We start from the raw sequence: 14364 nt of genomic DNA on the forward strand, positions 1-14364 counted from the left end.
TTTAAATCCATAATAGAAAAAAAATACATATTACGCTTCCTAAATTGCATGGATACTCCGGTGACAGAATAAAACTACAAAACCTTGTAAAATGGGAACATACGGAGCTTCAGTGTGTGTAGAAAAGAAACAGTTTTTTTGTGCTTCATTAGTGAGGATTAATTGGAATCTCATGGGTTTAAGGTGATTCCCTATTAGACTCCACCATGGACTATTATGAAAAAGACAGACAGGAAAAAAAACATTTTTACGAAAGATAAAGAGTATGTGTTATTTACTTAAAGTTACTTCAACTTAATCACTTGTTACTGTTTTACGATTTGTCTTTTGTAGATCTAGTGAAATGAAATTGAAGGATTTTTCCGAAATTTGCAAATAATCTCGTTTCCTGTCTATCTTTTTCTATAAGTCTGTGCATTAGACTGTATGTTATACACTTAGGTCTTCATCATAGTAATAGGAGACGTAAGTACCGGTTATCATTGTTGTGGGATTCACATAAAAATATGCTCCTTCCTATTCTTTCAGTATCGCATTTATTCTACTGAGACCTCAATTGCTTTATTTTAAATACTTCAAAAAGATTCAAGTCCATTAGAAATTTGTCACATCCTACTAATATTATAAACGCTAAAGTTTGTACGGATGTTAATTACTCTTTAACGGCGCAACTACTCAACCGATTTGGCTGAAATTTGGAATGGAAATAGATTTTACTCTAGATTAACACATAAGTTTTTATTAATTCAGGAGAATTCCATGGTTCCCGAAGGATTTGTGAAAAACTAAATTTCACGCGGACTAAATCGCGGGCGTCTGCTAGTTCAATAATAAAGGTTGACACACTTAACCAACATACAATACAAGAAATTGGACGTATTACAAGAATTAATAATTACAATCACATTTGAATCTTTTTGAATCATTTTCAATCTGTGCCTGTAAGCACGAGACAGTAACGTTTTTTTTAATAAATACGATTTATGTAGTTGAGGTCACAGAAAGTGGTGCTAAGTACATACTAGGGTACTAGGCGAGCATAAGTTTGGTAAAGTCCGCAGACTAGCTTGGTGGTTGACGGCATCGGCGACGTGTGTAACAGAGTATTGGTGTAAGTTGCGCACTGCTTTGGTGGACTGTTAATGCGTTCTGAGGCCCTGGTGAGTGTTCATCATTTTTAATTATGATAAAACTACCTACTTACATTGTGTATGTCTGTCTGTCGATACAAGTGTTACTCGTATGTTTATTAAAATTATATATTGCACTGTGCGGGGAAGTTTCTACCCTAAGATTCAGTATACTTAGTTTAAGTTTCAAGTAAGTAAACGACCTTTGACTGTGTCTTTGACGAGTAAGTCATAATAGAGCAAGAGCCCACGACAGCCAGACCTTCGTTATTTTATAAAAGTTGAAAGTTTCTCTGTAGATGTCTCCTATACAGGTAAGAACGACCAGCGACTATAAAGTTTGGGTTGTGGTTACCTGGGCAGGTAACAGGTAGTAAAGGTGTATAAAATAGTACTTGAAATTCGTTAAAGTATAAAGCTCAATTTTTTAATATTTCCTTCGGGATAACTTTAAAAATCTCGTCATCCATTGCCGGACACTTATGACAGTTGCTACCCCCTGCCAGACACCCCTAAACTTTAATAAATTATAATTATACTTTCGTTATAGTATAAAAGCTAAATTTTATATATGTTACTTGGGGACTTATAAAAAGATGTTACCTCAATAGCCGGACAGTTTTCGTGGTTTTTACATCTTGCCAGACACATCGAAAGTCCACTATAGGTGCGAGCGCGGGGTAACAACTGTTTAAGTAGGTGCGAGTGAGATAGAGCGCGTAGTTAGTAATTGATATTTGTGCAGTTTTTTGTGAAATAAAAGTATAAGTTTAGTGAAAAGTGTTATCATGGGAGATAGATTAATTTGTTTCGTTTGTAATAAAAGTGATGGGTAAAATAATATTGTTCTCGGAAGAAACATTAAAAAATGTCAAACTGTTTTGAAAGTCAAAAAAAAAAAATAACCTTAAATATAAAGACATTATTTTACCTGATGAGTATACTGGAAATGGATATCATCGGGAATGTTATAAAGCATTTACAGGACTTATGAAAAAATATTTAACTTCTGAACCTGAAAAATCTACAAAAAACAGTGAAAAAACAAAATCAGCTAGTGTACCTACAAACAGTAGCTCAACAGCCTCGTCATTGACACCTAAGTTGACCACAGAACCATCTCATTTACAGTCTTCCTCTACAGAATCTTCAATATGACCTCAAGCTACAACTTCTCAAGAAAATATTGAAATTTGTGAACCAGATGTTAGTGAAAATAATGAATCAACTCAGGATGCAAATATTTTAACTGAAAAGGAAGCTAATAATATCAACTATGAAAATATTTGTGTATTTTGTGACAGGAAAAGTAAAAAAAAAACTCAAAAATGCTTTCACTCCACAAAACCGATACTAACCAATTTAAATCTAGTGTACTACCTAACATTGAAGGTCAAGAGGAGTTTACAGAATTAATTAAAAATTTAAATCATCAACAAAATATCTTTTATATTATTCAGAGATTTATATGCAATGTCTATAATGTCCCTAATGTAATTGATGTTGATGCCGCTAGACTTCAAATATTCATCGACTTGTACACAGTCTCCGATGTAAACGAAGCTTTTGACCGAAAGAAGTTGCGAAATTTTGACGCTAGCAACCTACCACCTTGCAAAAGCGAACTACTGCAGCAATTTCTGCGAGCAAATTATATATGTACAATTTGGAATAATGCTCATTAAAAAAATCCCACCACATATCAACCAGAAAATAATGGCTGGGTATTAAAAGATGACAAATACCAGTTCAAATGGTTTGAAGGGGATCAACTGCCGAGTTATGTTAGTGATTCACTCAAAACTCAATCAGGTATATAATTATTATGACAAATTATGATACATAATTTTTGAATTATTTATAATTGTATAAAGTTGCTTAATTTTTGAACTTGCTTATTTTTTTTTCAGACACTGAAGAAGAAGGTGATGTTGAGGACGATTCTGCCATCGACTGGAGTAGTAGTGATGAAGAAAATGAAAACATCGACGACAGTGTTTAAATTAATAAATAAGTTTAATTATCTTTTTTTTACTTGTAATTATACTTTTTTTTATATTTTTATGATATTAAACAAACATTTTTTACTTTATAGAACATGGCTATGAACGTAATAAAATTATTTTTTATTAGATATCTTAAAAAATAGTAATCGACTAAGCATTCGCGCTCGCACCTATAGTGGACTTTCGATGTGTCTGGCAAGATGTAAAAACCACGAAAACTGTCCGGCTATTGAGGTAACATCTTTTTATAAGTCCCCAAGTAACATATATAAAATTTAGCTTTTATACTATAACGAAAGTATAATTATAATTTATTAAAGTTTAGGGGCGTCTGGCAGGGGGTAGCAACTGTCATAAGTGTCCGGCAATGGATGACGAGATTTTTAAAGTTATCCCGAAGGAAATATTAAAAAATTGAGCTTTATACTTTAACGAATTTCAAGTACTATTTTATACACCTTTACTACCTGTTACCTGCCCAGGTAACCACAACCCAAACTTTATAGTCGCTGGTCGTTCTTACCTGTATAGGAGACATCTACAGAGAAACTTTCAACTTTTATAAAATAACGAAGGTCTGGCTGTCGTGGGCTCTTGGGCTATAACTTAAATTAAACTTTTGCTTACTTCAAAACTTACACTTTGTCTCTTAGAGATTGGAAATAACAACACAATGCTTTTATTTGGTGCATTTACTTTTCACATAAATCTTCAAGAAATTCCGCAAGTCTATAGACAATCACAAAGTCTTCTTATTTAAAAAAACTGGTTTTAAGGCTTTGGGTTATTTATTGGGTTATATTTATCGTATATATGTATTTATTTACTTATATAAACTAGTTTAAACTTTAGTTAGTTAGTTTATAATACTTTCAATTGTTCATTTCTATATACTATATATTCTAGTTATTTCTATATATATTCTAGTATATACTGTGGATTTTTTTGCTTTTATGGCCAGTGTCAATATAGACGATCGTCGTAGAAGTACTTAAAAATAGAGCTTTTAATAATTATTTATAATAAATAAATATTAAAATATTAACTTTGTAAATAATATGTAAATGCAAGCACCAAATAAAGTATTGTTTAAAATTTCCAATCACCCCTTCAAATATTTATTAGGATGTAATAAGTGTATGCTATAGGAGGAAAAGAATCACGATAAAGCGCTACTAGTTTAAACAGCAGCTTTATTCTTTTTTTTTTAAATAAACTATTACAACCCTTTCAAAACCATGAAATGGTAAATATGTATATATATGTGAAATATATCTTAATGTGTTTTTCTTTGGGATATATATATTAGAATTAAATTTTGAAACATTCTATTTATTGGAAATCAATTATTGGGTATGCAATTCTTAGTTATGCAAGAGTATGTGATAGGCTAAATATAAATTAACATTGGCATCATAGTACCTATAGTAAAACTATATAACCGAATTATTTTATAACAGATCTTACTGGGTCCAAAATTGCAGTACATTAATTACTACAACTTATATTGTGACTAACATTCTGCATGATTTCTGCATTAAATTGAGACGATCAAGTTAATAATAAATCATATTAAAAACTTCTGTAGTTGGACTAGATTATAAATTTATTTATTTAGTTTATATATTACAATTGAGTTCATTGAGATAAATATTTTCGTATACTAAGTTTATTGGTTGGGTAGTGATAATTTACCAATAAACCAGCAATCAGCATGCTATAATTCCGTTAGAACCCCTTAGGGAGCGTCCATATTCAAAGCAAAGGCCGCACCAATGAATTATATTCCATTATAGCTTCCTGCAATCAACCAATTAGAAGTCTTGCTCAAAACGGCACTGTGATTGGTTGCGCCATTATTGCAGTGCATGTTAAATCTTTCGATTTACCTTAATGCAGATATTGTATTTAATTCTAAATTTTCATCTAAACTACCTTCTAAAACCCATTATTAAATAAAGCGACTGATACTAAAAACTAAAATTGCTTATTTAATTAAATGAATAATGTAGTTCCATATGTAAAGTTAGTGTATATTATTTAATTATTTCAATTTTTTCCAATATTTTATATGCATTTATGGATATTAAAATAAAATAAAGTAACTCATAAAGTACACAAAACTTGTTGGTGCCGTCTTTGCTACTACTAGATAATACATTTTGAATGAGTGATTATGAAAAAAAATGTCTTGTAGGTATTTCAAATGGCTATGATATACTATTTTCATGTAACATTGACACAGGCTCGGTGAAGTAATACTGAGACTATATCAAATTAAAAAAAAAACATGTAGATATTTCAAATGGCTTCAATGTACGCTTGTCATGTAACATTTGTATCATGTAACTGTTTGATACAGGGCCAGTGACGTATTACTACCCCGCGATGGGCCCCACGCTGCCGCCGCCGCCCCTGGTGTACTGGGGCTACCCCACGCCGCCGGTGTCCCCCGCGCACTACTACCACGGACCCCATCACCCGCAGACTATGGTACGTCGAAACTGTAGTCCGACTGCAGTGCGCACACAGTACACAGTGGTACAGAGTACAGGTGTAGGTCTACGGATGTCAAAACTGTTGTCCCGTTTCCCACAAAATGATGTGACGTTGTGTAAGAATATGTATACAGGATGTCCCATAATTAACAAATCAAACGCAAGTGGAAAGTAATTGATTTACTACCTATTTATCTAAAACTAATTAGATTAGTATGAAAAATCTTTAGGGTGACCAAGTAATTTTTTTTTCTCGAGTTTTTCAAAATTTTCCATTTTGATTTTTTTTTTCAGTTCATCTGCTGTATTTAAGATTTCATTTTTATTAAATATTATGGATTAAATCACCAATATAATTATGATGATATTTTATTTACAAATGTTTTGTGTTTTGTAGAAGAAGCTTTGAGTGCAATAAATATCATAATCTTATATTAAGTTGACCCTTTAAAAAAAAACCCAAATTTTTTTTTAAATACTTACATTTAGCGAGATTTTTAAATTGGTATAAAACTTGTGTCTCCTTATAGTAACAAAGATACTGGCAAAAATTATGATTTTGTAGGTATTATTGATATTTGGCTAATAGAATAAGAGCACGACATTACATACTCAAATTGTTGCTAAGTAACTAAAACTTAAAAGTATATTACAGAAAGAAATATTGAATATTTCAAAGTGCGGCCTAGGGCCTCACAATCCGAAGTCGTATAAACTGGATCATCTTACTATAAAAAAATATCCAAAAAATATAATGTAGGTAATTAGCCTCGGAACTTGGCACTTAACCTTTGCTGATGCGGAAATTTACAATTAGCCTTTGATTTAACAAGTTTTAGACATAATCTCACTGAGTATGCAAAAATAACAATTTGTTATGTTACACGCAAATTGGAAAGCGAAACCTCTCAATAAAGATGTATTATTTTATTTAAAGTGCACTGTCAGCCCCAAGTTAGTTCCTTCTGTAGCAATAATTACGAAATAAATTAATTTTCTTACAGATGCCAGAAGTAGTATCTGTGGGAGGCGGCTCCCCACTGCCGATAGCTCCGCCAGCCGCTTGCCCCGAATGGCCTATATTCATGGTCAACTAACTTAGGATACGCCCTAAGTGTAAGTTTTCAAGCGAGCGTAGTCTTTACTGCGTAGAATAATAGACGAAACACGAACTTTCTAAAACACGGTATGTAATTATATTTGGCGGGCACTGTTTATAGTTTTAAGAACGGTATAAATCGCCATTCGCCATACCTATGAGTGTATTCAACTACGAAGTTTTACGTAGCTAATTGCTAAAAACATAGTTTTAGTCAATTTACATTTTATTTTATATGGACCGGCGTAACCATTTTTGGCATACCGATTTATAGAGTACTTAGCCAAAGTCTATAAATCTGTAGATACTCTTATTTCGATAATATTTTAAGAAACAGTAAACTACCATATGTTAATTCATATTACTAACACTTTCATAAAATTTGATTCGCCAAGAGCTGTGTTTATAAAAAAAGTCCTCGGAGGATTTGGTTCGTCAATTCTTCAGAATGAAAAACCAATTCCTTCACTTTTAATGGCGGTTTATGGCGTTTCTGTGAGCTTTGTCGATTTAAAAAACAGCCACGGAGTTTTTGGTTTGTCAAGTTTTCCGATTCGTAAAGCTCATTAGGTGCGTAAATTAATGAATAATCGATCTATTCATTAAATCGGTTAGCAATTTCTAATTAATAATGTAAGCTGGCTTACAAGTTGTAACAGAAATAGGTTGTCCCGTAATTAATAGATCAAACGCAATTATTATACTAACATGATCAAATTTGACAATACTAACATGATCAAATTTGACAAAATCTGTAAGGTACGAGTGGGTCCAGTCTTAAATCAATGTTTTTGGCATGCTGTAGCTGCTTTAATTGATATTTATTAAGATCTGATTTTTTTTTAATTTCTTTACAGGATATTTTAAACCATGTTATTGAAAGAAAAATAAGTATTGCACTCAAAAGCTTATACAGAATACACTGGTGATTCAATCTTTAATATTTAACAATAATAATCAGCAGCTAAATACAGCATTGAAAACACAGAGTCCAGAAAAAAAATTGAAAACCAAAAAAAATGCAATTTGGTCACCCTATGGTTTTTTTTTAAACTAATCGAATTATTTTTAGTAATTAGGTGACGTAACAGCCACTTGCGTTTAATCTATTAATTACGAAACAACCTATAAATATTAACATTATATTTGTATGATATTACATTTACATGTACCAAAATTTATTTGTTTTGCTTACAGCAAAATTAACGTGCTTTGAAATAAAATTTATATAATTACTATTTAGTATAATTGTAAACGAAGAATTTGTTAATCTTTATTATACTACTAGCTGACGCCGCGCGGTTTCACTCGCGTGGTTCCCGTTCCCGTTAATTTAGTATAATTATTATTTTAAGATTTTTAATAGTTGACTAATATATTACTATATTCTATAAACTTAATGGTACAAATCGAAAATCTTCTAGCATCACTTGCCAATGTAATCGCGAATTAACGTTTGTAGTCGCGTCACGATAAAAAGAGCACACATACAATAAATGAACTTGCATGCATGCTAATAAGTCTAAAACTTGATAAATGTAATCTATGTACTAACATTAAAAACTATGCTCTTTTTACGTGGCACCTACAAAATCAATTTAAATGGCTCAAATGACGTGATATTATAATATATGTCAATAAGTAAATTTAGTTTTAAATGAATTAGTTGATATATTTAATATAATATGTATAATTAAAATGTGCATAGGTGATAACATGCACGTAATAAATGTTGTAGAATTCGGATTAACCACTTATTTTTTATCGTAAAATTTATGAAGAAAATCAATATATGAAAATTAATATATGTACCTCCAGAGACTCGAAACATAATTTAGTCGCTTGTGTGTTGATATATTATTTATATCTCTAAATTATTTATACATCCTCAACACATCCACGTACTTGTTACGTTGGCTATCAACTAACGCATGATATCAGAGGTACAACATGAAAATAATTTAGATATAAATTGTATAAATCGTGGTCATTGTTATAAGGTTTAAGGATAATTATGATATTCCGGATAATTCAGGCATTAAATATTTCTCCTTACTTACCTAAGATTCGCTTAGTTAGAATATTATTGAATAATAAGTCCAATCTATACTTACAATTTTTACAATGTTAATGCGTATTTAGACTTTGTCATCTGTTGTGTTTTGTATACAATTTAAAACGTCTATTCTAATTTTTAATTATATTTTATACTTCGTTGAATTTCTTTATATTAAACAAGGATTTATAAAAAAAAAACACAAAAAATTATAATAATATATTAAGTAATTGAAGAATAAATTTAGCAAAATTTATTATAAAGTAATATATTTTATGAAATAACTTTAAGCTGATGTTCGGTGCTATGCGCTCGTTTGAATTTATAAAATATAGTCAAATTTAAAAGCGATTTGCTGTTAGTTACTTAGTTCCGTATGTGGTATAAATATTATAACATAATATAAAGGACGCTAATAGTTCTACTGCACGGCTGTTATTTTTATAATATTTTGTAAATGTTTTAATTATATGCTAATTTATGTTTATGTGTGAGTCTGAGTGAGTGATTTACTAATTACATACAATATACATATCAGTCCTTCAGGCGGTATTTATGGCTTAAATACCGCCTCTTAGCCGTCCAAATGTTGCCTTACAGAGTTCGGTGCTAAGCGATAAGGCCGCCTTTTATACTACTATATTACATACCACAGGTATTTACATTTACAGTATACATACTACGGCACCAATACAATCCAAAACTACTGTTAGCGTTCTTTTTATTTGACCCATAATATACCCAATTCTTAACATCGAAATACATTTTTTCGATATATATTTTAAACATTTAGTAAATATAATCAAATATACGCTCAATTAATTAATTCAATGAATTTAAAAGTTCCTTGTGTAAACGATAATAATAAATTAATTATAATATATTTTTATCAAAGAGCTCAATAACAGTTTTTTAGTCTTGAAATATTTACTTAAAATTTGAGACTTCTATATATTTTGTAAAATAAAAGTTAGTAGGGCATAAAATATAAACATATCCCTCTGCGTGTCAAAACGGTTTAAGTTAACTGAATGCAAGACATTTGCTGTTTAAATTATTATGAAAATAGGGTCATTATAGACTTAATCGTCTTTAGCAACTGATTAATTTTTGACGAAAAAATTAAGCAAAAAATCTAAAAGAACACGCTTTTCTTAAATTCTTCAGTTTATCTTAGCCGGTTGAAAAACAGTGATAAATGAAAAGGTGCTGATTTATTCAGTTTTTAGCGAAAACCAAATAAATTACTTGTTGTTAATTGTTTTTCGTCGTAGAGTAAGAAATCGCTCAACTAGAATAGATATTAGTTTGTAGAATAAGCTACAGCAAATAGAATTAGGTTACTACTAGACGCCTACATATATCGACTATAACTACATGTCTTTTTGTCTCTTTATTCGGGGCTAAAAAGTTTACCAAAATTCGGGAATAATATTTATGTCAAAATTAAATCGAGGCAAGCTGTGAAATAAATAGACCAATCAACTAAATATTCTAAGGAAAATAAGTAAAATAAGTTAGTAAAATTTAAGAAATGAGTATTTTAATCAGAAATAGAGCTAAGAATAAAAAAAAATTCATAAATCAAAATTAAAATAAATCAATTTTTTTTTAATGTACCTACGTAATTTTCTCATGATCATATAGAGTGATATGTCCGGTTCGGCGTTACTGGTCAGTATCAATTTAATTTTGAAAACCGCCTAATTAGATCCATATATAGCTCGGGACCATAGATACCAGTGGAGTAACTAAACCTGCCACGGACTCCGAGCTCAAAGGGGTTCCCAACTTGCAACAGTTAAGAAGTCATTTAAAATTTAAAAAAAAATACACCATGACTTTTTCTGGCTGGAGTTACGCCAGATAATTCAATTTATAAATAGTAATTTTATTTAAATATATTTCACTTAAAAAGATCACCAATCTCATTAAATATAAAAAAATAGAATAATAACAAATAGTTCTGCCCTATAGCTTTTACAGGATAAAGTATTTAATTACGTAGAATATAGATAAGTGCTTAATCATCGGCATAATATTAAAATTAGTTTTAAAATTAATTAAATTTATAAGAAATAAAAAACAGCAAAATCTAAACGTCTTCCGTTGATGTAATTTTTCAATTTAAGTAAGATGTCATTTGTTTTTTAAGTTTAGCGTTATCAGCATTAAATGATTTTTAACGTACCCATAGATGTTGCTCTGGATCAATATTCAATATTGAAATTTTGGTTTTATAGTATATTTCTTATTTCTTATGCGTATTAAATGATGTAAGTACAATATTAAATTAATTCAATTTTATAAATTAATTGAAATTATAAAAAAAAAGAATTAAAAATATTATATACAATTCTCATTATTCGCTAATTTTCTGAATTTTTTATCACCACTTCATTAGATTAATATCTTTTTTTAAAGTTAATATAAGCAATAATAGTAAATTAAGTGCCTTACTTTAAACCATGGTCAGTTTTAGAGTTATATTTAATGACTATCTACTCTAGCTAATGACTATATTATATAAAACACCTGTTTTTTTTTAATAGGGAATCGGACAACTTTAAAAAAAAAATTAAAAATATTGTGACGTTATTTGTAGTTTTTATACTCTCTGGAGCTTACAATTACATACAACTGACGTCATGCGTTGTGATAGCGTTTTGTTTGGAGGAGATAATAAATGAAAAATATATTGAAATTATTCAATATATAATTTTTCTACAATGTATAAATTACATTTCAAGAACATCAATTTAGTAATTTGCTGTCTTGTAAATGGTATTTATAAATTTTAGATTTTTATTATTACTGTCCGATTGCCTATTTGTGTTACGTGAGACAAAATATTAGGGTGAGTCCACACTATGATATATATCATGTTCAATACCTATACATAGTTATTGTAGCAGATTTGTTATCATAATGTTATAGTAAAATATTAGTTTTATGAAATGTTATTTCTTAATTTGGACTTACCTTTGTAAAACATCAAACCACGTTTTACTATGTCGCCAATTGCTGAATAAATATATAAGTAGCTATAAGAAAAATATTTAACTTTAAAAATGTTGCCACAGTGAAATATCACAGTCCAATTTTAAAAAGTTGAATTTAAAGTTCTTTTTAAGTGAGTTTTGTCCATGACTTCAAAAACAATCATGACTACCATAAATGTAGTTTAGTTTTTTCTATGGAAACAACAAAGAAATCGTTGGTTTTTGTTATATTTCTATTTTTATAATAATATTAAAAATGTTTTCGTTTTATTACTAGTTAATTATTATTATTAATTATTATAGCAATCAGGAAGTGAATCTGATTTAATGTATTTAATATTTATTTACTATTAAATTGTAAATTAATATATTGTTTTGTATACTTTTGTTAGTTTTTCATGAAATCACATTAATTTGTGTCGTTTTCAACACATTCCGCTTTTCGGTGCCCTTTGCCCTTAGCTTAGCTTCGTTGAGCTATGTCAGTGAATTTGGTTCTTCTGCGGATCTCCTCATTTCTGATTCGATCACGCAGCGACACTCCAAGCATAGATCGCTCCATCGCCCGCTGAGTGACTTGAGCCTTTTTGAAAGGGCTACAGTTGCGACCAGGTCTTGGATATCCATAGGTCATCATTGGCAACACGTACTGTTCGAAGACTTTCGTCTTCAGACACAGAAATTTTGGAGGAAAAGGTGTCGCGGAGTTTCTCGTATTCTGCCTAACCGAGTTGGATGCGGCGGTTTACCTCCTCAAAATTTGACCTACCTAACTGAACTGTGTCCTAGGTATATAACTCGTCAACAATTTCGAACGTAGAGTCCTCAGTGATCTTTGTCTTACTCATGTTTATTTTAAGACCCACCTGTTGAGGTCATTGAGCATAGTAATTGTAGGACATCCAGAATTTCAGAGTGGCCTTGACAACCACATCGTCGGCAAATTGCAGTTGAACGATGTAGGTACTTGCCATTGATGTTGATGCCAATTCTGTTCCAGTCCGTAGATTATTACATTTAAAATAATAATATTTTGTTAATGTGATTTCATTAGAAAATATGTAAAATTGTTACCTACGAAGTTTATTTTATGTTGAGTTGGACGAACATGTCAAAAATATTTTTAGTATAATTGTCTTACCACACTTAATTAAACTTTATTCTGCTAATAACAAGATCTCGTTAAGAAAACAGAAGTTATGGTCTAAGAGCCGGCATTTGAAATATATACCCTCATCTGTTATTTATTAGTGATATGAAATAAATGATAATACTCATATTCACACAGTGTCATTGCAAATAGGTTGCCTTTACTAACGCCATGCTCGATAACTAGCGATTTACCCTCATTTTTAATTTGTTGGTAAACAGTGCACATCGAGTATGGCAAAAGAATCGGTAAATTGCGGCCAGACACATTTATTATACAAAATCTAGAAAACCATGAACTAGACCATCAAAGGCTATATAAAATATGAGGTTATATAAATACCATGACTCAACTGTTTATACATGGCAACCTTTATTCTCCTTCCGTCATTGGTTATGGGGAACGAGATTAAATAAATTTAAGAAAAAAATAATTTAATAATATCCTTAGTATACTACTATGTGCAATGTGTCAATATGATTCAATTCAATTCAATTAATTTATTTGCAATTGTACAGTTACATTAGCTGGTATACAATAAATGTTGAAGTAGGTATAATGCCAGTATAGTTACTGGCATGAAAAAATCATTATACTGGCATGGAAATTACTTAAAACACTATCTAAATAATTGAATATAGAAAATATTCAATTATTTAGATAGTGTTTTAAGAAATTTATCATTTACTTATCCCAAATAAATAACAGATGAGGGTATATATTTGTTATGCCGGCTCTTGTACTACGCGTAAGCCCGTAACCCAGTTGAATGAACGACCACCAAACTTGGTACCTATAGTTAGTGTGGTTTAGACCTTATGTTTAATGTAGTCGATATAGAATGTGCAATGTTTAGAAATTAGTAATTTGATGTTTAATGCCAAAACAATTTTGGTTAATTAATTATCATACTAAGTAGTGAATTGTTCCAATAAATTAATTAATTTTACTCCCTGTTTTATTTTACCACTTACCAGAACTCATTAACTCCCTCAGACCTCAAATTCAATTTATCTAAACTAAATATTTTAATAGTGATTAAGTTTGTAAGAGATTAACTAATAGCCCAGGATCCGTGGAATATTTTTACAATTGATTACTATAAAATTAATTTTCCTTGAGTAGTTTCATCTTGATGAGACGCTCAACTTTTTTATTTACAAAAATTTTTGCTAGCTAACTGGGTTTCTAACTAACTAACTAACTAACTAGTCTCCGAAGCGATGAATAGTAACGTAGTAAAAGTACGTCACATGAACGTATTATTCTAACGTTGACCTATATGATATTTTATTATAGGTATAGCTTCGTAAGTTCGTTGCTTGCTCCAAGCAACTGAGCTCCTTCCTGCTTGTCAAGCATTATTGTACTCAATCGCAAGTCTGTCTAATAAAAAATGTCTGCCACAGACAAGGTTTATTTT

General features: G+C 30.3%; 1 protein-coding gene across 1 annotated transcript in view; it reads left to right on the forward strand.

The window, feature by feature from the left end:
* LOC112056452 (RNA-binding protein fusilli) overlaps positions 1 to 13890 on the forward strand; it is a 126638-nt gene extending 112748 nt beyond the window's left edge. The window contains exons 15-16 of the mRNA XM_052885188.1: positions 5499 to 5629; positions 6639 to 13890. Coding sequence (XP_052741148.1) covers positions 5499 to 5629; positions 6639 to 6731 — 224 coding nt within the window. The 3' untranslated portion in view covers positions 6732 to 13890. The remainder of the gene's footprint in view (positions 1 to 5498; positions 5630 to 6638) is intronic.
* Positions 13891 to 14364: the final 474 nt, after the last annotated feature.

This window comes from Bicyclus anynana, chromosome 2 (genome assembly GCF_947172395.1).
Source record: "Bicyclus anynana chromosome 2, ilBicAnyn1.1, whole genome shotgun sequence".
NCBI lineage: Eukaryota > Metazoa > Arthropoda > Insecta > Lepidoptera > Nymphalidae > Bicyclus > Bicyclus anynana.